Source organism: Camelus ferus, chromosome 32 (genome assembly GCF_009834535.1).
Source record: "Camelus ferus isolate YT-003-E chromosome 32, BCGSAC_Cfer_1.0, whole genome shotgun sequence".
NCBI classification, from domain to species: Eukaryota; Metazoa; Chordata; class Mammalia; order Artiodactyla; family Camelidae; genus Camelus; species Camelus ferus.
This window is the reverse complement of record NC_045727.1, coordinates 9,979,559-10,005,574: the sequence shown is the minus strand read 5'-3', so window position 1 is coordinate 10,005,574 and position 26,016 is coordinate 9,979,559. Positions and strand designations below refer to the sequence as shown.

Sequence of the window (26,016 nt, the reverse complement as noted above, 5' to 3'; positions counted from 1 at the left end):
AACTCTGAGGCTGGAGCCAGGTGGGGACGGTGGGGAGGTCCCGTGGTACAGTCCTTGTCCGTCACCCAGTTGGTGCCAAGCCAAGTGGAAGCTGGTTGTAGTGTCTTGTGTCAGGGTTTCCATGCATTGGGCAAGGCCAGCAGCTGGTGGGGTCTAGGAGCTGGACCCTCACAGGACTCGATGACCACTGTGGGGTGCCTGGGGCTGACTCCTGGTGCAGCCTGGCAAGCAGAGGGCAGGCAAGGAGGGAAGGGCTTGGGTATACCTCCGCCTACACCACAGGCAGCATCCCCTCCCCCGCCTTTCTTTAACCTTTTCATTGGGAAATGATTTCAACTTGCTACAAACTTGGAAAAATGGAACAAAGAATCAAATATCCTTCACCCAGTTCCTCCCAACCTTAAAACCTTACCTAACCACAGTAAAATGATTACAATCAGGAAATTAGCATTGACACAACACTAGTAACTAACCTTCACACCTTTTCTGAATTTCATCAACTATCCCGCTAACATCCTTGTCTGAGCTCAAACCCAGTCTGGGGTCTGGATGCCAGGTGGCACTTGGTTGTGTCCCCTTCCGTCCAAGATGGCTCCTCATTTTGTCTTTGACTTGAATGATCTTGACACTTTTGTGGGTAGAAGGGCTTTCACGTGGGTGTGCCTGGTCTTCCTTCAAGATTAGATTCACACTTTGCCTTTTGGGCTTTAGTCCCCACAAGTGATAATGTCCTCCTCAGGGTCCTCGACATGTCCCTTTACTGGCGCCTTTTTCCTTAATTTTTATGGAGGTATCACTGACACACAATGCAGTATTCGTCTTTGAAGTGTACGAGCTGATGCTTGGATATGTGCGCCTTTGCTGGTGACCTTGGTCACTTGGTTAAGGTTACCCTCGGGTTATTTCCTGCAGAGTTAACCACCTTCCCTTTGCACTTAGTGTCTTGAGGGAGAAACTGCAAAACTAACAAAACCCCGCCCGTTTCTCCTTTTCTGTCCACTCTGCGTAGCGTCCGGGACGTCTGTCTGCAGCAGGCCCTGTGCCCGCCGCCGACGGAAGACTTTCGTTTCCGTCTTTCCTCGGAGCTGGGTCCCAGAGACGTCCCTTCCGCACTTGCTCAGCCCCTTGGCGGAGGCTCCTCGCGCAGGATCAGCGAACAGAAAAGTGCCAGACAGTTGCGCGCTCGTCTTTTTTCCCCTAATGCTTATGTTTAATGCTTTGAAACGGAATATGTGTTACGCTCGTGTGTGCGCGGCCTCGTCCGCACCGCCCACCCCGTAGACTGGCCCTCCGACCCCGGGTCCCGGCTTCCCCCGCGCTCCCCGTTCCCGGCGTCCTCCGCGCTCCCCGTTCCCGGCGTCCCCCGCGGCCGCCGCCCTCCGCGCGGCGAGCCCCGCCCCGGCGGCGACCGTTAGCGCGGCCGCGGCCTCAGCTCCTGGTCCCGCCCGCGCGGCCTCTCCATTGGGCCGCGCGCCGTGGCCGCGAGCGCCGCGCGCCGCCGATTGGCGGCCTCCGCAGCCCGCTCCGTGGCTCCCCCAATGCGGGACGGCCGCGCGCAGGATTGGCCGCGCGCGCCAAGGCCCACCCTCCGCTCGCCCCGCGCGGCAGGCGGGTCCCGCCGACCGGAGAGCGCCCGCGCGGCCCTTCTGGATGGCGGCGGCGGCCGGGCCTTGAGGGTCTCCGCCGCGGTCGGGCTGCGGGCAGCTCGGCGGGCCGCGGGCGCCGGAGGTAGGTGCGGGGCGCGAGGGGCGCCCCGCGGCCGGGCGGGCGGGCGGGCAGCGCTGCGGCCTCCGGGAGGCGCGCCCTTCCCCTCCCTCCCTCCCGGGCCGAGGCCGCGGGCCGGACGGCGGGTGGGAGGGCGCGGGCGGGCCGGGCCACGCGGAATCCCGGCCTTTGTGAAGCATCATGGCCGAGGGCCCCGGAGCGCGGGGCGGAGGTCCCGCAGGGGGCGGGGCGGGGGCCGTGGGTCGCCGCGCTGGCGGCTCTCCGCTTGGGCGAACACCCAGGTGTCAGCAGGCCCCTCGCCCCGTGGGCCCGAAGCCGTAGATGGTTCTCAGGCGGGAAGGGGACGGACAGGGGCGGTGCTGCCCAGAGTAACATAGTTCGGGAAATCTGAGAAGTGGCCCCAGTCTTCTCCACCAAATGCTCACGACTGAGCATCATTATATGGTCTGGATGTGGTTTTGTCTAACAATGACCGGAACAGAAATAAATGGAAGGTGGCAACCTGTTGACAGTGATACCTGTCAGGTGTCATCCGGTGGACTTGGGTTGCTCAGGGTAGGAACACAATTTGTGGTTCTGCATGCTTGCATGTTCCTTGTTACCTGGTACACGGCAGTCCAGTCTAGGCTGGTGACCGTGGCAGGCCAACCACTAGGCGGGGATCCTGTCCCCAGCTGCAGCCTGGGCTCCCAGTCACGAGCTGCGGGTAGAGGGGGCCAAACCTTGCCGCAGGCGTTCGCTCACCAGTCGTCAGTGCTGCCTGTGAGTGCAGGATGTGAGGCCTTCGGAGGATGACAAAAGGAGTGGATGAGGTCATACTGCCGCTGGGTTGGGCGGGGGGCTGCAGCACGAGAGGCTTGTCCAAAAGGCAGCAAGCAGCCACAGCACTGGACCATCACAGACGGCGCTTCCGAGCCACCCAGCAAGCGGACCTCAATGAAGGGTGCTGTCCAACCATGTGGGTTTTACTCTGTGCCAGGGATCCAGGGCGCCTGCTGCGAGTCTGCTGCTGGCTTGTGGTCCACTTGGCAAGCAAGGTTTGCATCCTGTGTTCAGTCAGCTGAAGCAGTAGTGAGACCGAGGGCAGAAGAGCCACCCTCTGAACCCTTTATGGCCAGGCAATCTGCAGGGCACCTCCCGGGGGATTCTATAATCAAACTGTGACCTTGGGATTAGGGAAGTGGACCTGACTGGTTTGCCCGATCTTGGCCTCTTGTTGGAGCTGCCTTTGGGGATCTTGTCCAGCCTCTTGGCTTTAATGCACGCTCTCCTTGACATCTGCACTTGCACCTCCAGCCCTGGCCTCCCTTCTGAGCTGCAGCCTCCTGGTTCTCACTGACTCTCCCACATCTCCATGGTTACTCTGATGCCAAGTAGCCTTGCCCAAACCTAGACTCCTATATCCACCCACCTGGTGCTGCCCTCACCACCTTGGCGCATGACCATTCCGTCCTTGAGTCTGCAGTCACCTGCGTCCTCTCGTAGGTCTCCATGCAGCCCTCAGGACAGTTCCTCACCACCTCCAGCTTCATGTGCTGGCCCAAGCTGCCTGGTGAGCCCCTTTCCTTTGCTCTGGCCTTTGCCTCTCCTGCCTTCCACCCACCTGTAGTTTTTTTGGACACATAGTGGTTTTTTAAAACTGCAAGACTGTAAAACCAAGGCAGTACAGACTGCACCCAGCCTGCCTGAGGGGTAAAGCATCCCCACTGCTTTCCAGCTGTGCGACCTTGAGCAAGTTGCTTAACCTTTTTTAGTGCTGTGTGAGAACTGGTGAGTGACAGTGCATAAAGCACTGAGAACAGGGCCTGGGTGAGGGCTGGCTGCCACTGCTGACCTTGGATCACGTGGCCTCACTGCCTGGACCCTCCTGCCCAGTGGTCCATCTCCATCACGATAAGAGCCAGGGTCCTGGTCTCACCCGCCCTCACTGACCTGGCCTCCCCTCTCCCTGCTCAGCATAGTGCTCTCACCTGCCACCCTGTGCTCCTACTCTGGGGCCTTTGCTCTTCGTGTTGCCTAGGATGCTCCCCACCAAACCCCACTGCCCACCTGGCCCTGTCCTCTGCCCTCAGGTGGAGGCTGACCACCAGGCCTTCACTGCCCACCCTTTCCTTGCTTTGTTTCCTCTTGAACGGGTCTCAACTTTTCTTAGTTGTTACTTGTCCATCTCTCCCGTGAAAATGTGAGCTCTGTGGCCAGGGATTTTGTCTCTCTCGTGTCTTCAGCATGTAGAGTGGTGTGTACCACATGGAAGGCGTTGATGAGGAGGGAAAGCCCACAAAGGAGCGGTAAGGAGCCTGCCCAGGGCAGCCCTTTCCACCGAGGAGTCCTCAGCTGGGAGATGCTCCCCTGGGGCTGGGGAGGCTCCCCTCAGCTCCAGAGACCTTCTCTCCACAGCTCTGGGACCCTGCTCTGTGCACCCCTTCAAGGTCTCCCTTCATCAGTTATCATTTCACTTGGGCATCCTGCTTTGACTCTGGCTGCTGCTTAGCCTCTGAACATGGTAGCAGGCGTCCCCATCCTGCACCGCATGGCTCCCATGCCCCCGTCTCCTCACATCTTCAGTGTAGCCTCTTCAGCCCCCAGAATCACCGACTGGCTCTTGCTCAGGTCTTTGCAGACCTGTCCGGTGCCGGGGGATTTAGTTCTGGTTGTATGTGTGTTCTGTAGTGCTGGGCATGCCGATTTATCTGACCTCCTCTGAAGTGATCTTTCTTGGTTGCCAGGAGACTGGCCTTACTCCACTTGGTGTTTGCCGTGTCTGGCTGGCTGTCGCCTCCCCAGTGTCCACTGTGGCTCTGAGCCTGTCATCACCTGTGTGCCGTGTTTCCTTCATCCTGAACACCCCTGAGACACATACCTGTGAGGGAGGCATTGTGCTAAATTCCCACGAATTCAGAAATGGAAGGGCACCTTAGAATCTAGGAAATAGAGTGACAGATCTGTGGTCGTCCTCTTGTTCATGGTAATGCCCCTGTCAGAGTAGGTGGTCTGCAAATATTTGTTGGATTAATTAACTAAATGTAAACAGGTCTCTGATTTTTGTGTGGTGTCCCCTTGAAAGTAACCGGACACTCTGTCCCTTCATTGTAAACTTCAACGTGTTTCCTGTTCCGTCTGCAACAAATAGGTGTGGGCATGCGTGTGTGTCCACAACTGTGTGCATGGCATGTTCCTGCGTGTCTGCACGTGCTTCCGTTCTGATGCCTTGCCCTCCTGCAGACCTGGGTTTGGACTGCCCCTGGCCTGTCGTCTCAGCCTCACATCTCCCCTTTTGTCATGCTTCCCCCGGAGTGAACTTCCCAGAGTTGGCTCTTCAGCCTTCCTCTTGGTCTGCGTTCCCTCTCCTGTGGCCCGGTCGTTGATGCGTTCTGGCCGTCTGTATCCGGGCCAGGTCTGCCCAGAGGCTCCGTCCACGCTCCTCTGCAGGCTCCTGCCTGAATACTGCAGCGCGTCCCCCAGGGGAGAAGGGGCAGCGGTGAGGACGGGGGAGGGTAGGAGCCGCGGTGAAATCTTGTCCTCTGTTCTTTCTTGTCCCTGCTCCGCCTCCACCTGTCAGCAGTGCGCTCAGTCCTGTGTCTGCTGTTCTTGAGGGCCAGCCTGCTGCCAGAGCCTCTCTCACCCCTCTGCCCTCTGGCCTCAGGTGCAGCCATAGGGAGGACTGAGCTGTGGCACGGGAGGCACTTCACCCCAGTGACTTCATGTTGCCCCAGGACTCCTTTGTGCCGTGGCCCCAGCTGTCTCCCGTAGTCCCCCAACCCTGGCCAGGCCCTCTTCCCTACAGCCCCCGCCCCCTCCTCTCCTGGGACTGAACCAGCTCGCTGCATCACTGTCCCTGTCCCTGTGCCCTGGGGTCCCGGGGTAATACAGCCCCTGGCCCTGCCTCTGAGGCCCTAGTGCCACAGAGCTGAGCCGAGGGTCCCACGCTTGCCCTCTGACTGACCCGGCCCTAGCAGGTGAGTGGATCGGTGTCGCTCTGGTGGCTGGAGGGAAGCCGCACGCCAGCTGTGTGCTCTGGAAAGGGCGGCCTTGCACTGCGTGCTGGCCTACCTAACAAACTGAGTGGGTGCTGCGGTGAAGCTTAGTGCAGTTTTTTTTTTTTCTTAAATCCTTTTTGAGTCTAAAGGTAGTACTGTTTTTGTGCTTCTGAAGTTGGAGTTATAGTGGACAAGTAACGTATTTAACTTTGGATTTAAATTATGATTTAGGTTCTGAAGAAAAAAGTAGAGTTAGATTGTTTTGAAACCTGAAAGGTTCTCTCAGGCAGTATTATTTCAAGTTTTTTAAATCTGCTGTAAATAGCACTCAACTCCTGGTACCAGGGAAGCAGAAGATTCTGTCATTTGTGACGATGTCTTTACGTCTCTTTGCAGGTGGAGGAAGACAGGTGCCCCTCGGGCACGAAGACAGGCTCGCTTAGTCGTCAGTCATTTAAGCTGAGTGCATTGTGATTTCCAATAATTGAGGCAGTGGTTCTAAAAGCTGTCTACATTAATGAAAAGAGCAATGTGGCCAGCTTGACTAAGCCGCCAGCGTGTGCAGCGCGGGCAGGACGGCGCCTGGGTCTCGGCGGACTTGTGCATGTTAGCTGTGTAGATTTATGTAAGGTTTTTAAAACTCTGGTCTTTTAAAGTAGTCTTACCCACTTTCACTATGGAGACATGTGAGAGTCCCTCTCCTCTCCCGCGTGAGCCCGCAGGAGGAGCGGTGATGGAGAACCGAGCTTGCCCCCTCCAAGTGCTGCCCCGTGAACAGTCTCCACCACCTCCCCTGCAAACGTCCAGTGATGCAGAGGTAATGGACGTTGGCTCTGGTGGTGATGGACAGGCCGAACCCCCTGCCGAGGACCCGCTCAACTTCTACGGAGCGTCTCTTCTCTCCAGAGGATCCTTCTCTAAGGCCCGCCTCCTCGTAGACCCGAACTGTAGTGGCCACAGCCCGCGCACCGCCCGGCACGCACCTGCGGTCCGGAAGTTCTCCCCTGACCTTAAGTTGCTTAAGGATGTAAAGATTAGCGTGAGCTTTACCGAGAGCTGCAGGAGTAAGGACAGGAAGGTGCTGTACACAGGAGCGGAGCGCGACGTGCGGGCGGAGTGCGGTCTGGCCCTTAGCCCTGTCAGTGGAGACGTGCATGCTTGTCCCTTTGGCGGGAGTGTCGGTAACGGGGTAGGCGTAGGGGGTGAGAGTGCTGATAAGAAGGATGAGGAGAATGAGCTGGATCAGGAAAAGAGAGTGGAGTACGCAGTGCTCGATGAGTTAGAAGATTTTACTGAGAATTTGGAGCTAGATGAAGAAGGAGCAGGCGGGTTCACGGCTAAAGCCATCGTGCAGAGAGACAGAGTGGACGAAGAGGCCTTGAATTTCTCCTACGAGGTATGTTGGCGGCCCCGCTTTGGAGCCCTCTTAGCAAAACCCAGAGAGGTATTTGGGACCCGCAGTATCTTTTGAAAGCTAATGTTGCAGAGGAAAAAAAAAACACCCATGTGAGAAGAGAAAGCTGTAAGGAGTCCAGGTTTCCAACTTTGCTAATGACAGTCTGGCTGACAGGTCTGCCTCGTGCCCTTGTCCCAGCTGAGCTGGAAGGAGCTGCTGGCTGCGCTCCCCGGTGGCGCGAGCACCGCCTGAGTGCGGTTCAGCTGTCGGTTTCACCCCATTTGTTTTTCAGATGATCCCGCACCATAGAGGCCCACCTAGGCCCCCAGGGCACTTCTGTTCTGTGTCATCACTGATGTCTCCCTGTGACGCTTGCCTGTGGGGCAGGAGCGTGGGCGTGGGGGCCGGGGTCTGAGCAGCATGTTTTGCAGGATGACTTTGACAACGATGTTGACGCCCTACTGGAAGAGGGCCTCTGCGCTCCCAAGAAGAGGCGGGTGGAGGAGAGGTATGGGGCAGACAGCGACCATCCGTCAGATGGAGAGACGAGTGTGCAGCCCATGATGACCAAAATCAAAACAGTGCTCAAAAGTAAGTGGGGTCAGAGAGTGGGGAGTGTTTGCGGCGGTGCGGGTGCTGGCCTGAGAGCCCTCAGGGTGCCAAGCAGTGGTCAGGGTCGGCCGGTCTGCTGAAGGAAGACAGACCAGACATGAGCACATGTCCAGGTGGAGGACAGCCCAGCAGCAGGTGGCATGAGTGCTATGGAGACTAGAGGGGCTGAGGTCGTGCAGCATAGTGGGGCCTTCCAAGGTGGGTCAGGGACCCAGGAGCCAGGGAGGAGGCAGCCAGGGGCATGGAGGCCAAGGCTAGGGGTGGGTGTGGTCCAGGTGCTAGCTTCTGTGCTGAGAGTCAGGGAGCCGCTGGAAGCAGACGTGTCTGAAAGCCTGGCTCCAGTGCACAGCATGGGTGGTGCACTTCCGTGGACAGAGGTGGAGGGATCGGGTGGTGGTGAGGGGGTACCGTGCCCTGCAGGCCCCACTGATGCGATGAGGTCAGAGGGTCCTTGTTGGTTTCTGTCTTGGCCTGGAGGCGCCGGTGAGTGTCCAGGTGGCGTGTCAGGTGGGCAGGCAGGCAATAGAAAGGGGCTGAGGAGACACATGGGGACTTGGCTCAGAAGGTGGCGAGTGTGACAGGAGCAACCTGGGGGCCACACATGTTGGCAGTGCTGGGCCGGGCTCTGTCCAAGTGGGGTCTGGTCCCTTGGACTCTGGGAGTGCTGTCTGAGCAGACAGCCACCTTGAGCAGCGCCCAGGTCAGCGGGATGCCTGGCCAGGCCTGCAGGTGCCTTTCCCACAGCCTCTGCCTCGCCTGCCTTCCCTGTCATCCTCCCAGGAGCTGCCACATGGACTGCGCCCACCTACGGTGTAAGCCATACACAGGCTCTTTGGCGGCCGGGCCAACACTGTGACTCCTTGCATTGAGCAGGTTTGAGGTGGCTCCAGGCCCCACCGGGGGAGAGTGTCTGGCAGTCCGCGGCTGTCCAATCTCGCACAGCTCCCAGGGCCGCCCCACACCCAGGTCCATCCGGTGTTGGCCTGGCACTGGGGTGCCGCTCCCTTTTCCACGAGAGTCACTGGTGCTGTTTCACCATGTAATACATGTTTTTAGAGTTCACTTGGTTTTTCCCTTTTGTTTCTAAATTTTTAACTTGCTCCTGATACCTGTAAGAAAATTAAGTTTTAGTTAAATCTTTGCCATGTGCTGTTCCCAGCAGCCAAGCCTGTCCGTGGCGGATGTCAGGTGGATAACGAGTCTGATGACTGTGAAGCAGGAAAGGGCAAGAGTGGTGTCTTACACTGACTTAGAAGGTGGTGAATTTGAAGTGGTGCTTTGTGCGCTGGTGGAAGTGTTGCCACCTGGTCATGGAGCAGCGGTCCACTGACATGCAGTTATTAGCAAAGCCTCCCCAGCCCCTGCAGTGCCTCTGACCATGGCGAGGCGGGCAGGCAGGGGGCCCAGTGGCCATGGTCCTCGCCAGCTGTGAAGGCAGAGCCAAGGTGAGGCCGTGCCTTGCAGAACCCTGTTCTGGGCTCCTTGGCGTGTCTGCCCTGTTCTAGGCGGGGGGTACAGCAGTGAGCAGGACGGACGGCTTCCTGCTGCAGGAGGGACTAGAGTCTAAGTCACACACAGACGGCAGACAGCACAGTTGTGCACGTGGGAGGTGCCTCGTGGAGGCTTGGCAGGGATGGGCTCTGCCCAGGGGAGGGCGCAGTGTTCCCCTACTCCTGCCTCTTAGGGGTCCTCTTTTAACCTTTGGTCGACCTCACTGCTGCTGTCTGTCGCGTGTCATGACTTAGAAAACCTCCTGATAGTGTTCAGGTGATGGTTGGTGTTCCTGTGCTTCGTGCAGGTCGTGGCCGCCCCCCGACAGAGCCGTTGCCCGATGGGTGGATCATGACGTTCCATAACTCCGGAGTCCCTGTGTACCTGCACCGAGAGTCGCGGGTGGTCACCTGGTCCAGGCCGTACTTCTTGGGAACGGGAAGCATACGGGTAGGGGACGTAGCGGCTGTGCACTTAGTCTCGTAGGTTTGCAGGAGGAGCGTGCACACCTGCACACGCTGCGGTGCAGCCCAGCAGAGGCAGGTGAAAGACGTCGGACGGGCAGACCAGGGCCGGGCTTGTGATGGGTGTTGCAACTTCACTGTCCACAGAAACACGACCCTCCTCTGAGTAGCATCCCCTGCCTGCATTACAAGAAAATGAAGGACAACGAGGAGAGGGAGCAGAGCAGTGAGCTTGCGTCTGGTGGGGAGGTATCCCCGGCCAAGCCCCCGAGCCGGTCTGCGGAGCTGGAGCCCCCGCCGGAGGAGCCCGACTCCTTGGGGGCCGACTCGGGGCCCCCAGATGAGAAAGACGCACTGGGGGCCGAGGCCGCCCCTGGGGCCCTGGGGCAGGTGAAGGCCAAGGTGGAAGTGTGCAAAGATGAGTCAGTCGGTAAGTCTGCAGAGTGAACGTCGGGACGGCGGTGGCCTGTCTGGCCCTGCAGGCCTGCGTGGCCGTGTTGCCGAGGAGACGGCCTTTTCCTCTGGCCGCGGCCTCCATCTTTCTTGAAGTCCTGCTTTTCTGGGGCTACATCTGGCGTGCTCAGCGTCGGGTCTGCGCTGTGTGGCGTGGGTGCTGCCTTCTTCCCAGACCTAGGGCCACGCTCTGGGTGTGTGGTGTCCCCTCTCCGCATGTCCTCCTGGTGGCTCGCTGACTCAGCCCACCTGCTGCTCCTCTGTCAGGAGTGCTGTGTGTCCTCAGGATTCCCGGTTGTCTGGGCTGCTGCCTGGCCTGTCTTGTAACTCTTGTATGTGAGGAAGGGTAGGTCGGCCCCTGAGGGGTGGAAGGAGGCCCCTGAGGAGAGGGCTGTCACAGCTGGGAGGGGCCTCCCTGTGAGATCACTGAGCAGTGTGCTTCCTCACACGGAACACTGAGGGTGCTCCTGTCTTTCTGGAAACACCTGCCTCTCACCTCTCACCTTGTGCACTTGTTTCCAGACTTGCTTCTCTGCACTCATGGATAAAGAAGCTTGTGGTTTCGGTTCATATTTAAGTGTGTTACGTGGCCCACGTTGATTGCCACACCCCCTTCCGCTGTTGCTTGTGGGGCCGCCGCAGGGCTCACACTGGCATGGTGGGGCACAGGCAGGTCCTGGGTGAAGCTGATGGGAACTCTGTGTCCTCCCTGAATGGGGTGAGGAGGAGGGGACATGGCAGAGACCGGGCCGAGCCAGGCCTGTGGGGAGAGGCGGGGCCGGGCCTGGGAGCACTGGGGACTTACGGTGCCTCAGCTGCTGCAGGGCGTCTGGTGCCCATTTCAGAGGGAGGATAGTTTGTGAGGCTGCTGTCACCTCTGCTGCTGTTTTAAGCTTCTTTTCTTGCTTATTTTTGTATTCTTGTTCTTGCTTTGAATAAGATGAAAGGATGTCCCAGAAAGTTGTCCGTGGGGACCTGCCTGGATCATTTGAGCTGGCAGAGGGAAGGGGCCTGATTCCTGGCCTCCCTCCTTGGGGAGGAAAGGGCAGGGGCATCGTGCAGCCAGGACCAGTCCTGCTTGCCGGGCAGAGGACAAGACTCTCAGGCTGGGAATCAGTGACTCTGGTCTCTGGTGAATCTCTGCAGACCTCGAGGAATTTCGGAACTACCTAGAGAAACGCTTTGACTTCGAGCAAGTTACTGTGAAGAAATTCAGGACGTGGGCTGAGCGTCGGCAGTTCAATCGAGAAATGAAGCGAAAACAGGCCGAGTCGGAGAGGCCCATCCTGCCGGCCAACCAGAAGCTCATCACTCTGTCTGTGCAGGACGCACCCACGAAGAAAGGTGAGCCGGGCTGGGGGATTCTCAAGTCGGACCGGTCCTGCTGGCGTTCTCTTCACCCAACATTCTCGGGACTGGTGCCTGGCGGGGGCTGTGTCTGTTCACAGCCCGTCTGCCCTGCATGTGCGCCAGGTTCTCACCCGCAGAAGCGGGGCGTGGCGGGGCCGAGGGCTAGCTTGCCACAGTCACATGCCGCAGCTGAGACAGCCCCTCTTGTTGCAGAGTTTGTCATTAACCCCAACGGGAAGTCCGAGGTCTGCATTCTGCACGAGTACATGCAGCGAGTGCTCAAGGTCCGCCCTGTGTACAACTTCTTTGAATGTGGTGAGTGCCTTTTCGTCTCGTCCTGAAGAGTCAAGCCTGTCACCTTGGTCACGGGGGAGGCAGGAGCTGACTGTCTGCTGGGACAGAAATGAGGGTGAGGTCGAGGAGGGACATGCCCTGTCCAAGGGTGACCGTCCTACTCTCCACACCCCCTCCCCACCTTCCTCTTGTCCCTCCCTGGCCACCGCGCCTCCCGAGGGCCTAGGTGGATGAAGAGCTGCAGGCCTGCACTTCCCACCAGCCTCCCCTGTGGCTACCCTCCTTGCTCCTCCAGGAGGACCGGGTTTTCTCCCCTGGGAAGCCAGGACCTCGGCGTCACTCCTTTCTCCTGTGTCTTTGGTTCCCGCCTCTCACAGTCCTCCGTCTGCCCGTCTTTCCCAGAGCTTGATCCCTTCCCTGGTGGCTCTGCCTCTGGCCTCCTGTCTCCCCTCCAGCTTACTACCACAGGGCCCCTGTTTGTCCATTTCCTGGTTTGCTCTCTGCCTGCTGACTGTCCCTTAGCCCCAGCTCAGTGCCTTGGGAACCCCAGACCTCTGCCTTCCAACAGCAGCCCTGCCCCCACCTTGCCTGTCAGTGTAAGCAGATTGTGTGTTTGCACGTATGCTTTTGGTGTCTTGGCAAGTGTGTTTTAAAATAGCGATTTTAATTTTAAGAGAACCCAAGTGAACCTTTTGGTGCCTCGGTGACCATTGATGGTGTGACCTATGGATCTGGAACTGCGAGCAGCAAAAAACTAGCGAAGAACAAAGCTGGTAACGTACCCACTTGGTGTCGAGACCCCACCTTTGGTTAGGGATGGGCGGGGAGGGGCAGGCCTGTCTTACCTGTGTAATCACTTGCTTTGACTTTTTGTAACTGTGTGCTCATTAGGAAAGAGTCAAATAGAAAAAGTAGAAGGTGAGAAGTCAAAGTAGATAGTCCTTCTCTCGGACGGCTGGGCCTCCTGCCCTGTCCCTGACGCTCACAGGTGTTGGGTGGGGTCAGCGCTGCTGGAGCCCACCTGGGCCTCCTGTATTGAAACTGAGCACAGCGTGGCCGTGCTGAGACCCGCAGTGGGCCGCCACCATCCCCCTCAAGTGGAGTTGACATTGACGAGGGCCGTTCCGAGTCATTCAGACTCCGAGTGTGGACTGCTGCCCCTGGACGCAGCCTGGGAATGCCAGGGCTCTCTGGTTAAAACTGTCGCCCCTCCTGACCGCGTTCTCTCGCTTGCTTTTTCCCAGCACTGGTAGTTGTTGGAGGTCTTTTCTAGAAGCTGTCTGGCCCAGCACCAGCGTTGTTGGCCTCCTCTGGGGAGCGAGCCTCACGGCCGGTGGTGCTGTGTGCGCCCAGGCCCCCCACCTGTGGGCTTCTGCCTCTTCCCGGGGGCGGAGCGGGTCAGTTACCTCACACCAGAGTCTGACTGAGTCTTGGGGGATCTGTGTCTGCGCTCCCAGGGCTCAGGGGTTCCCTGGCTGTTGCTTTCCTTCGGTGGCGAATGTTAAAGACGATTGGAATCCGGCGTCCCTGTCTGTCCTCTGCTGCGGGCGGCCGTGCTAGGCTCACACACTTTGCCCCAGGCTCCCTTCCGTTTTAGAGAGAACCTCCCAAAGGCCTTTTCCAGCGCTACAAACGGGGTGTTCCGAGCTTTGCAGCCAAAACCTGCGAGGGGGCCACGGGCAGCGGGGATGTCCTCCTCCCCGTGTGCTCCCCACTGGACGCCTGCGCCCCAGTCTGCTGGCACTAACACCCGGTGCTCCCTCCCTGGATGCTTCCCCAGAGTATCTGGCCTTTGGGGCCCTACCTACTCCAGGTCCTGCGGATCCATCTGCCCGCCCACCATGGGGCCCCGTGTGGCTCGTAGGGCCGCTGTCCTCGCCCTCGCCCTTGCCTATGCCCTCGCCCACACCCTCACCCTCAGGGTTTCTCTTTCCGTAGCTCGGGCTACGCTGGAAATCCTCATCCCTGACTTTGTTAAACAGACGTCCGAGGAGAAGCCCAAGGACAGCGAGGAGCTGGAGGTGAGTGCCGCCACCCGCCCGTCAGCCGGGCTGTCCAGCCTCCAGGTGCTCCTGCCTCCTGTTCGTGAGAGGAGGCCTGCCTGTCTTTGCGCATGCAGGCCGAGAGGTCGATTCTGTCAGAGACGCTTGTCCCCGCGTCTCGCAGTGGGCGGTGGAAGTTCCCAGTGCCAGGGAACGTGTGGGAAGTGAGTCAGGATCCTCGGGGGAGGGGACCTTTGGGGCGACATTGTCCTTTACATTGAAAACCATTTAAAACTACTCATAAACTTTTTGGGGGAAATAATGATACTGTGCTTATTTGTGGCAAGGGCTTCTCACTCTAAAGATTGCATTCTTTTTAGAACACCTTTATTGGTGTGTAATTTATATACCATAAATTTTGCCCTTTTAAACTGTGCAGTTCAGTGGGTTTTTGTAACTTCGAATGAGAGTTGTACAGCCGTCCCCAAAAGAAACCCTGCCCCATTAGCAGTCACCCCCACCCTCCCTGTTCCCAGCCCTCCACCCCGGCCACCCCCATGCTCCTTTCTGTCCCTGGATTTCCCGGTTCTGGGCGTCCACTCTCGGGGGACTCAGCCGGCTGGCGGCCCTTTGTTCCCGGCCTCCACGGAGCTGGGGTGAACTGTGGGTCCTGTCAGATTGACGGGGCTTCTCTCCACTCCTTGTTTGCTGAGAGTTTTTGTCAGGAATGGACGTTGGGTTTTATTTTTTCTGCTTCTGTTGAAGTGATCACGTGTTTTTTGTCTTTACTGATATGGGGGTGTGTTTTGTTGACGTCTTACTGTTAAACAAACCTTCCTGGGATAAATCCCACCTGGTCATGGTGTATAGTCACTTTTATGTGTTGCTGGATTTGGCCTGCTAGTATTTTGTTAAGGGTTTTTGCAGCTGTATTTATAAGGGATACAGGCTTGTATTTCTTTCATCGTGATGTCTCTGGTGTTGTTACCAGGGGAATACTGGCCTCTTCCGTTGTGTGGAATTGTTTGTGAAGGATTGGTGTATTTTTCAGCATTTGATAGAATTCCCAGTGGAAACATCTGGGCCTAGATGCACACTCACTGTGCCCCCTGTGACCCACTTGGTCTCAGTGAGGTCGTGAAATCCCCACTGGGCCAGGGTCAGTCTGACTAAAGTCTTGTCACTGTTGTTCATCTTTTCAAAGGTCCAGCTTATGGTTTTATTGATTTTTCCTGTTGGTCTTTTATTCTCTACTTACATCTACTCTAGCCTTTATTATTTCCTTGTTTCTGCCCACCTTGGGTTCAGTTTGTTCTTTTTTCTAGCTCCTTAAGCTTAGGGTATTGCTTTGAGATGTTCTTTATAAACACAGAGTTTACAGCTATGAATTTTCTTTTCTGTTCTACTTTGCATCCCATGATTTTGCCTCAGTCTGTGTTGTGTCTCTGTTTTCATTCCACCTTCAGGCACTTTTCTAGTCTTTCTGGTGGTTCCCTTTGTGAACGACTGGCTATTTTAGGAGTGTCTGCTTTTCACATGTTTGTTAATCTCCGAAGTTTTCCCCAGTTACTGGTGTCTGGTGTAAGTCCACTGTGGTTGGTGTGATTTCAGAAGGCATTTGTAAGTTTATCAAGGCCTGTGTGGTGGCCACATGTGAAGGGCAGAGTAACCAGATGTCTGGCTGGAGCTGGTGTGGTGTTGCTGTGCTCAGTCCTTGTGGGTCTGCTGTCCGTTGTTGCGAGCAGGTTCTGTTTCTCCAGTTTCTCTTGTCTCTCCAGTCAAGTTTTGCTGCATGTATTGCGGTGTTGAGGCGCGTGCATGTTTGTGATACTGTGATGTAATGAGAGGTACCTGTTTGGTTTGTATCCCCAGTTCCTGTAGTAGCTCCAGGTGCTGAGGGTGAAGGGATGTCCTGCTGTTTGGCGTCCCCCAGCTGCACCTGCATATGTTCCCACTGTGATGCCGGGGGGCCCTGGGGGAGGGGGTGCTGGCGGCCAGGGACCCACCCGTGCAGTTAGAGGCTGGGCTTTAGCCTCATCCTCCCCCTCTCCCAGGGTCAGGGAGGGGCGATGTGGGAGGCTGGGTTACTCACCTGTAGCGTGGTGTGGTCGGTGGAGCCCGTGTGCGGCCCCCATGAAGACCATGTTGGGTGCACTGAGGAGCCCAGTCTGGTGGGCATGTGGGTGTTGGGAGGCAGCGCTTAGAGAGGGCAGCTTCTGGTTGCCGGGATCAGTGCCGCCTTCACCCACTACGGTGGGGTGCGGTGATGCAGCCACAAGCCGAGGATGCTGGGGGCTCCAGAGGCTGGTGAGTCCAGGAAGGGTCCTCCTGAGAGGCTTCTAGGGAGCGGGGCTGGCCAACACCTGGCTCCCGGACTCTAGCCTCCAGAGCCAGAGGATACGGGGCTGTTGTTCTCAGCCCCTCCAGTGCTGTGGTTCTCTGTTACCGCTGCTCTGCGAGACAGACAGCCCCGCCAGGGAGGCACTGGGCCGCTGGGGTCAAGAGCCACCTGTGGGCCATGTTGGCCTCTGCTCCGCAGAACTCCCTTTTTCTCTTAAACTGGTTGGGTTAGTCACCCTGGGAACCTTCCTGTTCTGTTGTCTCTGGTCAGTTTCCCTCCTGTAACCTCACAATGATTTCCATGTTTTTCCTGAAGGTTGTGTATCTTGAGATTCCTGACCAGCTGTCTGAGCAGACTCAGACTCCGAGCAGGCTCCCTGGGCAGACGGGCAGGCGGGCAGGCGGCCTGGGCCGTGGCCACCACGTCGCATGGGAGCAGCTCCATGGGGCTGTGGTTGCGGTCCCGGACGACAACCGGCTGCTTTCTTTTGTAGTACTTCAACCACATCAGCATCGAGGACTCGCGGGTCTACGAGCTGACCAGCAAGGCCGGGTTGCTGTCTCCCTACCAGATCCTCCATGAGTGCCTTAAAAGGTGGGGCGGGCTCCCCCGGGTGCCCCGCACACCACGGCTCCCATCTGTCCACCCCGCTGGGGGGCGTGTATCCAGAACCCCCTCCTCTCGAGCTGAGAAGCAGTTTGGGGAGAAGAGCTGGCATCTTGTGGGGCCCTTGGAGGGTTTTCTGGAAGGAGCCATTTCCTCCCGCTCAGCTGATGTCAGCGGCTGTTCCTCCCACAGAAACCACGGAATGGGGGACACCTCCATCAAGTTTGAAGTGGTTCCTGGTAAAAACCAGAAGAGTGAATACGTCATGGCGTGTGGCAAGCACACAGTGCGCGGCTGGTGTAAGAAGTCCCCACCCCCAAACACACTTTCAGTGGCCCTGGGACCACTGCCCTGCTATCGCCCCAGTATCAGCTGTGCGTCCCAACTGCCTGCAGTTGTGCCCAGCATCTCATGCTGATGTTGAAACACAGCCAGCCTGAGGCGTGGCTGTGGGCGTCCGTCTCCTGAGCCTGGGCTGGTCGTGTTGGTGAGGCTGTGTGCTCCCTCCTGCAGTCACTGCCCCCGCCCAGCCCTCGGTCGTTGGAGGGAGCAGGGGCGCTGGCTGTGTTCCTCACCTCAGTTGGGTTCTGGATATAACCTTATTTAAAAGAAACTTCGTGTAACTCCTGTAAACACAAGACCAGTGCTGGGTAGGTCAGACGGTAATGCACAGAGAGGTCCTGGGAATTTGAATAACCATTCAGACCTGGATGTGCCCTGTGCCCCAGCAGATACCAGTCCTTGCTGGGACCAGTCCCCAGCAGGTGGACAGGGCGTGGGACAGAGGAGGGGTCCTGGTGCCGTGACCCCTTGTCCGAGCCAGAGGCCCTCTCTGGGAGGAGGCTTGGCCTTGGCCCACTGGCCAGAGGTATCTCCAGACCCACTCTGGACCCTGGTCCTGCCTTACCTCCCTCTGGAAACCTCTGTAGCACATGATATCCTCTGGACACACCCCCGGCCCCCACCCCCATGCCAGCCCTGCAGGACACCTTGTGTGTGTGTCCGCAGGTGGAGGGTGGTGGGAGGGAGGCCACTTACCCTGTGGATTTGGACACATCCTGACCTCCCACAGCCTCTGCTGGGCTGTTGTGCAAAACGGGGCAGGGCCAGAACCTGGCCTCAGGGCTGAGGTGTGGCGCCCAGTGCAGGGGCCGAACCTGCCGCCCCTCCCTGTCTGGGTGAAGTGGCCATGGGGATGGCCAGTGTTTGGACTTCCTGTCTCCTCATAGGTAAGAATAAGCGAGTTGGGAAACAGTTAGCCTCCCAGAAAATCCTTCAGCTGCTGCACCCGCACGTGAAGAACTGGGGATCTTTGCTTCGCATGTATGGCCGCGAAAGCAGCAAGATGGTCAAACAGGTAAGCGGGGGTCCTGCCGTCAGGGGTGGACTCTTGGGCTCTGGGGCATGTCTGGCTGGGTGAGGCTGCGTGGGGAGGGGGCTGGAGTGCCGGCAGAGGCAGGAGGTGTGGGTGAGGGAGGGGAGTGAGCAGGCGCGCCCAGGCGGCTCCCCTGGCTCCCCCCGCAACCGGCACCAGTTTGCCTTTGGGCAGCTCCTGTGTGTCACCTGTTTTGTTTCTGCTGTTTTGCCAAGATCTCGAGATTTTAGCCAATATCCTTAGGTTTTTGTGCCTTTGGGGTGGAGAACAGGGAAGTGAGGTTTGTGTTCTTGGATTTTCCCCCCTGATGTTAACATGAGTGGTCTGGATCGTTGGCACCCCAGTAAGTGGTGGGCGTAGGGGGTAGGGGCTGCAGGTGGTGACCCCTAGGACCATGCTGTGGGCCCTGAGGCTGTCCCTGCAGAGCTCCTTGTTCTAGGCATGACAGGGCAGGCGAGGGAGGCGACACTGGCCCCAAGTGCTGTCCTGCTGGCAAGATTCTGCTCTGGTCACTTCAGTCTGAGGGCTCTGGGCACAGAGTGCCCTGTTGATGGCTGTCAGGAGCTGTGCCCAGGGCAGGAGCAGAGGCTGCTCTGTGCAGGGAGGAGGCCATGTGGGGGTGACATGGTCAGCAAGGGAGCGGGGACTGTGTTGGCCTGCATATGGGTCGAGGGTGGGCTGGCCGGTGTGCCTGGGGCCCCGGGCTGTCCCGCCAGCAAGGTCCTGCTCCCCAGGAGACCTCGGACAAGAGCGTGATTGAGTTGCAGCAGTTTGCCCGGAAGAACAAGCCAAACCTGCACATCCTGAGCAAGCTGCAAGAGGAGATGCGGAGGCTGGCGGAGGAGAGGGTGAGGCCTGGGGCCCACCGTCCTCACACATCAGGCCTGCCTGCCTCTGGGCTGCACTTGGTCTTTGGTTAAATTTGAGACCTGGCAGCCCTGGCCTCCCGTGTGCTGACCTGGGGTCCCTGTGGGTCCCTCACCGGGGTCCTCAGGGGTTCTGTGAGGGAGTGTGGGACTCGTGCCAGGGAAGCTATGTGGTCCCTTGTGTCTGTGACCTTGATCTCTTGCTTCCGGGTGCATCCTGGTCCAGAGGGAACACTAGCACATGATGGCGTTCAGGGAGACTCTCCTGCCTGGCAGCCCACCCCTCGGGCCTGCCCTCCTGCCCGTCTGCTGGGCTTACCCCCGCCCCCTCCCCCTCCCCTAGAGCCTCTTGCCCAAGGTTGGGCTGTGTGTTCCCACATCGCCTACATCCCTGACCTTGGCTGTCCTTCAGGAGGAGACACGGAAGAAGCCCAAGATGTCCATCGTGGCGTCTGCGCAGCCTGGTGGGGAGCCCCTGTGCACTGTGGACGTGTGAGGGAGGCGGCAGGACCGGGCTCAGGGCCGCCTGCTCCGCTGTGGACAGTCCACGCTGCTTGCTCTGCAGCCTCGGGCTCCGGTCTGAGGTCCTCCCCTGCAGCTGCGTATCTGAGATGGGGACAGCCAGGGCCACCCCCAGGTCTGAGCGGACGTGTTCCAGCATCAACTCAGCCTCCGCACCAGTGGAAGCCAAGAGCTTGGAGGTCGCTGTGGTCTCTGCTCGTGTGGACTTGCTCCAGACCCGTTTTATGAAGGTTTCCATGAATTTTAGTACATCACGTGCACTGACCAGCAGTGATAGTTGGATAACATGAAATGAGAAAGCCCTGCGCCTGCAGCTCCCGTGGGCACCGCAGGGCCCTGGTCAGAAGTGTGCGCCTGCACCCCACATCCCCTTCCCTGCCTCCGGTGTTTTGTTTTCTTCTCTGAAAAAGTTACAATAGTTAGGAAGGAGTATTTTAGACCTTTTTAGTTTAAAATAAGCTTCAGCATCAGAACTATTTTTCAGAGATTGCAGGCAAACCATCAAGGTGGATGATTCTTCACCTTGAAACGCATTGCCAGTGGGTGAAGTCACCTGGCCCTACCTGGCCTGCCATTCCTGGCCCCAGGCTGGGATGCGGTTTTTTTGAGCAAGTCTTAATGCCCCAAACACGCCTTCTTAGACACTGAGGCCCCTCATCCTCACTGGCCTCTGGCAACTTTTTACTAAATTTTTGCACAGTGAAGTCCATCTCCACCCATCAATTTTTAAAGCTTTTATGATATTTTAGCATTTGGGAAGAAACTTTTTCGATGAGAGTAGAAGATAGATTTGGAATCATGTAGCAGATATGAACAATTAATGCATTTTAGCTTGTGGACTTTATTTAGAGAAGACAAGGACCTTCAGTGCAGCCAGTTCTCAATTGCAGGCTGGCATGAACACGTGGAGGGAGTCCTGCGCCCTGTGTGATGGCGCAGGATTTCTAGAGCAGCCACCCTGTGTGGCCTGGTCTGGTGACCAGCAGTCTGCTTTCCAGGTGGCCCCTGTGGACGGGTGTGCGGTAGTCTGTCCCTACCCTGAGCCCCAGGGGACATGGCTGAGCTTGGGGCCCTAGGATGTCCCCATGTGAGCTGGTGGTGGTGAGCCATTGGCTCCTGCCCCCCAGCACCTGTTGAGGACGCATGTGCTCACGGCGGCACCCTTTCCTCACCCCGACATGACCGGGGTCAGCTCCCATGCTGACCCTTGTAGGACGGAGCCCACAGGCAAGTTGCTGTAATTACACTTTCATGTCTCTCGCCCTGTCTGCAGTTGTGAATAACCACCTGACCAGGACTGTTTGCCCTTAAAACAGCCAGATGCACCATCACAAACCAAAGCTTTGTGCACATGTTCTTAGAGGCAGGCAAGCCTCGCCACGGCCTTCCTGGGTCCCCCTCCCTCTGTGCCCTGTGTGCAGGTGCCAGTGCCATGTGAACAGTCATGTTGCGGGGGCAGAGGGCAGCGAGAGCCTGTGTTGAGGGCACCACTCCCCACATATTTCCCACGTGGCAGCTGGACCATGGCTGTAAGGACGAGCCCTGATTGTCCAAATGCATAAATTAAATCTATCCAAAAGGAAATGGTCTGTCTTACTTTTAACAGGTGGGGGGGGCGGCGGCTGTGGACCCTCAAGTAGCCAGACCCTTTGAAGGCCAGGGCATTTGGCTGGACACAACAGTTCCCACTGCTGCCAAGTAATGTCCCAGCCCCACCCAGTTCCTGTGTCACCAGGAAATAGCCTCCCTTCAGGGATGGGGCTAGGATGAGACTCAGGAACGGCTAAGCCCTGGGCCTGCCTGCAGTGGGGAATGTCAGCGGGGCTGGTGCTGTGCCCTCCACCCCAAGAAGACCCACATCTCTGCTTCTCTGAGTTAAACATAAAACTAGGTATTCTATCAACAGCAACTTCTGCTGGGACGCCTGATGGCACAGAGGGGCTGGGGGAGCTGCTCTGACTGGGCCATTTCTTGGGGTGCCCTTTGCACCTGTGGAGGGGGGCAGAAGGAGCCCTCGTGTGTCAGGCTCTGGGTTCTTACCACAAACATCAACAGTTGGGCACCTGTTTATTCTGTCCCTTGTGACCCAGCTGGCCTGAGAAGGATGGGGGTGAGGGATAGCAGGCCACAGGAGCCTACAGGGACAGTTGGTCTGGTCTTCAGTAGCTGCTGCCTGTGTCCTGGGGCGGGGAAGGGCCCTGGAAGCCCCTGGGCTTCTGCCCGTGATGCAGTCCAGGTGCTGTTCTGGAAAAGCTGGTTTCTGCTGCCCCAGGGTCCTAAGAAGGCGGGGAGGCCTGGGTTTCCTGTGGGGTGTCATCTGGCAGCCCTGGTGGGGGCTCAGCTGGAGGATCCCGGGGCTCCAGGGCCCCCGTGCTGAGAGGGTGCTCCACCCTCTCAAACAAGACCAGCATCTCACAGTGCGGGGTCTGCGGGAACAGGTCCACGGCCACAGCCTTGACTGGCTGGAAGGGAGTGCCCTTGACGCGGTTGGATGGAACCCTACAGAGGCTGTAGAGAAAGGGGTGCCATGGTCAGCCACTTGGGTCTGGCAGGGACTCCTGGGGGGGTGGGGGGAGGCTGGATGTCAGGCCCAGTCCACCCAGGCCTCACTCACTCCACAAAATTGCCCATTGCTGCCCGGGGGTTGCAGGAGACGTACAGGAGCCGCTTGAGGTTCTCGGCTCTGCGGATGGCCAGGATCACCTTGGAATCTGGGGAGATGCACACCCCTCAAGGGAAAGTCCTCCAGAGCCCCTCTCAAGGAGGAGATGGAGGCCTGAGCCACCCACGTGCTGCTGCCCCCGCCCAGACAGAGACCACTCACGCAGTCCGGCACGGGGCGGATCCAGGACAGCAACGAGCTGCTGGGAAGCCAGTCTGCTCACCAGGGTGGGCACCAGGTCCTCCGCCCTCCCACAGTGGAACTCGACGTTGCTTAGCTCTGCAGATAAGCACAGCAGTCCTGCCAGGGGACCCAGGCCCCCTCCCCACGGGCCCCCCGCCTGCCTGTCTGGAAGCCCACAGAAGGTGCCTTAGGAAAACCTTTCCCGTAGGGCAGCCCCAGGTGTCATGGGCACATGACAGATTTGCATGTAGGACCTCCTGCACCCTCCGCCCTCCTGTTGTGGACCCCCTTGCCACAGAGCACTGGCTCACCGTTGTCCAAGGCATTCACCCGGGCGTCCTCCACAGCCTCCTGGCACAGCTCGATCCCCACAACTCTCTTCACCTTCTGAAGCAAGGACAGGGCAGACCGATAGCACCCCACCCTACCCCACCGAGGCCTGTGCAGGGGGATGAGGGTGGGTGAGGAAGATCTGGAATAGGCTAGGGGTCACAGAGCAGGTGACAACGTGTGGGGAGGGCAGGAGGGCTCACCCGGGCCAGGGCCAGGCCGATGGTGCCGGTGCCACAGCACACGTCCAGCACTGTGGTCCCCGAGTCCAGCTGGGCCCAGTCCTGGATGACTGTATAGAGCACCTCGGCCGCGGGGGTGTTCACCTGGAGTGCAGGCCAGGACAGAAGAGCAGCCCTGCTGCCCAGGCCAGCCTGCCCCCAGTGCCTGCATCCCCAAGCACTCATCCTCTTGGGCACCCCGGCTCTCTCACCCCCTTCCCTCCCTCTAACTGCCTGGGCCCCCCCATCCACCACGCCTAGTCTCCGGGCTCTAGGAAACAACTCAGTGCCAACGCCCACCCAAACATGCTTTCTTCTGAGTACTGAATGTGAGGGAGCACCAGCCCTGCAGTGAGCACTGATGACCCCACCAAAGCCCCTGTCATCCCGACTCCCGCCCCATATATGACCCACCTGCTGGGTTGTCCCCAGGGTCTAACTAATGACAAAAGAACTGCTTGTGACCCTTCTCTACCTTACACCTTTGTGGCTCTCCGCCCGGGTGCTCTCCCAGACCACGGCAGGCTAACCCCTCACTGCCGCTCTGGCCCGCCAACCCCACGCCTATCCTGACATCATACCAGGCCTCCGTCCGTGCATCCTTGTGACCCCCAGGGGCTCTGGCTACCTGGAAGAAGGCGTGAGGGGAGATCCGGAAGGTCAATCCCAGCAGGTCCTCGTGGATACACCGGTCCCCAGCCACGTGCTCCAGAGGCAGGCCCTCCTGACTAGGAGCCTTTCTGTGAGCAGTAGGGTGGGTCTGTCAGTATCACCAGTCCTCACAGGAACCTGCCCTGCCCCACCCCACACCACCCAGGCTACTCACCGTTGTCCCTCCTCCACGAAGTAGAGGCAGGTCACCCCACTGGCCTTGCCTGGCCCCACCATGAAGTGCTGGGCCAGAGAGGCCTTCAGCGCCGCCAGCTCCTCAGGGCTCAGTTTCTGGAGCAGGCAGTAGAGAAGACTGGTTAAGGCTGTTTCACAGTCCACTCCGGCCCGGACATCCCTCCCCAAGCAGGCCACCCGCTGGAGACCTGGGGGTGAAAGTAGGCAATGGCCATGGCTTGGCCACGGCGGCTGGTGCGCACAGTCAGCTGCTTCCAGTGGCCCGAGTACGTCTCGGGGTCGTAGGCCGAGTATGGAGTAGACCTGTGGGAGCCACAGACAGCCCTGAATGCCTAATACCTGCTGACCGGGATTGGACGATCAGCCTCCCTGCCCTCCTCCGGCCACACCCACCAGACCACAATCGCAGGACCCCCCCACCCCACCAGGCAGGACCCAGACTGCCTCATAATGTCCTGGAGCCACCAACCCAGCCATGTGTCCTACCGGATGAACTCCTGGAAGGCCTTCACCACCTGCTTGGTGGCCCCGGGGATGTGCAGGGTGTCGTATGGGGCTGCCACGGCACACGTCCCGCCCTTGTACTTGCCCAGTCGGCAGCCAACTGTGTTGTCTTCCCCATCCACCCCGATGCCGACCAGAAACTCACACTTGTTGCGGTACTCGGTCTGTAGGGGAGAGCCGGAGGGGGACGGACACATGCCCACCCTTAGCCTGCCTGGCCTGCACGCCTGCCTGGAGGGAGCACCGCAGCCAGTGAGAGATGGCGCTGAGCGAGGCCCCGGTTCCCCACAGGGCTTGACGGTCGAGGGGACAAGGCTGACAACACCTGTCACGTGGGGAATACCAGGCGCAAATGCAAAGCAGGGAGGGGCCAGGAAAAGCTTCTATGAGAGCAGAAGGGAGCCTGACCTGCTGGGGTGACGGCCTGACCCCCTCCAGGGGGCAGCAGACCTTGTTGTGCTTGTGCCTCTGTGAGGGCAGCCAAGGAAGCGTGGCGCGGCTGGTGCTCCCAACTTCCCTGTGGGGCAAGGTAGGGCAGAGGCTGTGCTCAGCCGGCTGCCCCTGCCCTCCCGGGCCACTCTCCCCGACTTGGGATCTCAACGTCCAGAGTGCTAACAACAGGGATCTTGGTGGCTAGCTCCCCAAGAGAATGTCCAACGCACAAGGTGGGCTGTGCGAGCAGGGAGCTGACAGGAGCTCTGCCAGGGGTGCCCACACCCACACTCACTTGGCCAGCTTCTGCAGCACCTGCTCACACTCCATCCGCTTCCGCTCAAGCTGCTCCTCGTAGGGCACGGCCCAAAGAGGGGTGACTACATCAGCGATGCACGTGGCCAGTGGGGCCGGCGGCTCACCCTCATCCTCACGCTGCCTCTTCCTGGCCATGGGATCAGCCTTGGGCCTGGCCAGACGCACGCTGAGAGGGCGGCCCTTCCACAGGGCGCCATGCAGCACTCGAAGGGCCTTGTCGCGCTCGGCGGCGTTGCGGAATGTCACGAAGGCGCAGGGAGGCTGCCCGAAGAGTTTCGTTTTGTGGGGCTGCAGCCCAAAGCGGCCCAGGAAGCGCCGCACGTCGCTGAAGCTGGCGTGGCGCGGTACGTTCTGCAGCTCCAACTTGAAGATCTCCGAAGTGAACAGGCCCGCCCGGATGTAACTGTAGGGCCCAGGCGGAGCCCCAGGCCCCGCGGCCTCGGCGTCCTGCTCCTCCTCCTCCTGCTGGGGTCCTGGGGCCGCGGGGCTGCCCGGAGCGCCGGGGCCGTCCTGGTCGGGGCCCTGCACGTGCGCCCGGCCCTGGGTGGAGACGGCAGACAGGCGGGCTGGCTGGGACCTGCGCGCCCGGCTCTCTGCCCTCCTCGCCGCGAGCCTCCCGCTCCCGTCTCACCGCCCGCCCCCGGCTCCGCCAGGTTCTCCCTTCTCCGTACTCCGCTGTCGAGCTCGTCATCCATCGTTCGGTCCGTCCGTCACCTCGTCCAGGGCCTGGCACACAGGGGACGCGCGGAGAGCGGGAAGGCCGCAGGGCCTCTGGCACGGCGGGGGCGGGACTCGAACCCTCGGTGTTTAAGGCGGGGTCACGGGCATGGGCTGCGCCGCCCGCCCGCCAGGGGACCGGGCCCGCGGATCGCCTCGACGGCAGCTCAGCTGTCGTCCGGCGCGCGCAGCCCATGCGGCGCGTCTCTATCGTCCCGACTTCCGGCGACGTAATCGTCACGCGCCGCTCCGACCCCTAGCCCGGTCCTCAAGCTCGAGGGGCGCGCGCGGCCGCGGAGCGGAAGTGCGCGCGAGGGCCGCCGGGAGTGCGCGCTCCCCCGACTACCAG

The 26,016-nt window shown here is 59.2% G+C and overlaps 2 protein-coding genes across 6 annotated transcripts; one reads left to right on the top strand and one right to left on the bottom strand.

Moving 5' to 3' along the window:
• The first annotated feature begins 1,444 nt into the window (after window positions 1-1,444).
• On the top strand, window positions 1,445-21,038 carry DGCR8 (DGCR8 microprocessor complex subunit). Of its 4 annotated transcripts, none has more exons than XM_032472049.1 (15): window positions 1,445-1,728; window positions 6,099-6,327; window positions 6,425-7,098; window positions 7,530-7,689; window positions 9,509-9,651; window positions 9,813-10,095; window positions 11,265-11,462; window positions 11,682-11,783; window positions 12,437-12,535; window positions 13,701-13,783; window positions 16,579-16,679; window positions 16,884-16,990; window positions 17,921-18,048; window positions 18,801-18,914; window positions 19,345-21,038. In XM_032472049.1, exons 3-15 carry the CDS (start codon window positions 6,436-6,438, stop codon window positions 19,426-19,428), a joined length of 2,265 nt encoding a protein of 754 aa, XP_032327940.1. In that variant the 5' UTR covers window positions 1,445-1,728; window positions 6,099-6,327; window positions 6,425-6,435; the 3' UTR covers window positions 19,429-21,038. The 4 variants fall into 4 exon arrangements, with proteins under 4 accessions (XP_032327940.1, XP_032327939.1, XP_032327942.1 ...); XM_032472051.1 differs by having other exon boundaries at window positions 1,448-1,728; window positions 6,425-6,519; XM_032472048.1 differs by having other exon boundaries at window positions 6,099-7,098.
• TRMT2A (tRNA methyltransferase 2 homolog A) lies at window positions 20,276-25,917 on the bottom strand. Of its 2 annotated transcripts, XM_032472053.1 has the most exons (12): window positions 25,622-25,912; window positions 24,928-25,490; window positions 24,609-24,717; window positions 24,183-24,364; window positions 23,885-23,999; window positions 23,677-23,792; window positions 23,479-23,590; window positions 22,833-22,955; window positions 22,611-22,686; window positions 22,279-22,395; window positions 22,069-22,165; window positions 21,580-21,962 (listed from the first exon to the last, which is right to left on the bottom strand). In XM_032472053.1, the coding sequence occupies exons 1-12, from the start codon at window positions 25,643-25,645 to the stop codon at window positions 21,731-21,733; spliced, it is 1,866 nt and encodes a 621-aa protein (XP_032327944.1). In that variant the 5' UTR covers window positions 25,646-25,912; the 3' UTR covers window positions 21,580-21,730. The 2 variants fall into 2 exon arrangements, with proteins under 2 accessions (XP_032327943.1, XP_032327944.1); XM_032472052.1 differs by lacking the exon at window positions 22,069-22,165 and having other exon boundaries at window positions 20,276-21,962; window positions 25,622-25,917.
• Window positions 25,918-26,016: the final 99 nt, after the last annotated feature.

What these genes read in the sequence shown, in the direction of transcription:
- TRMT2A (XM_032472052.1), bottom strand. Translation starts at nt 25,645, where the DNA reads ATGGATGACGAGCTCGACAGCGGA. An exon ending in GTGCTGCAGAAGCTGGCCAA is followed by an intron (nt 24,718 to 24,927) that starts GTGAGTGTGGGT and finishes CTTGCCCCACAG; the next exon opens with GGAAGTTGGGAGCACCAGCC. An exon ending in TTGCCTACTTTCACCCCCAG is followed by an intron (nt 23,793 to 23,884) that starts GTCTCCAGCGGG and finishes TGCCTGCTCCAG; the next exon opens with AAACTGAGCCCTGAGGAGCT.
- DGCR8 (XM_032472048.1), top strand. Translation starts at nt 6,379, where the DNA reads ATGGAGACATGTGAGAGTCCCTCTCCTCTCCCGCGTGAGCCCGCAGGA. An exon ending in CCTTGAATTTCTCCTACGAG is followed by an intron (nt 7,099 to 7,529) that starts GTATGTTGGCGG and finishes CATGTTTTGCAG; the next exon opens with GATGACTTTGACAACGATGT. An exon ending in CTCCATGAGTGCCTTAAAAG is followed by an intron (nt 16,680 to 16,883) that starts GTGGGGCGGGCT and finishes TTCCTCCCACAG; the next exon opens with AAACCACGGAATGGGGGACA.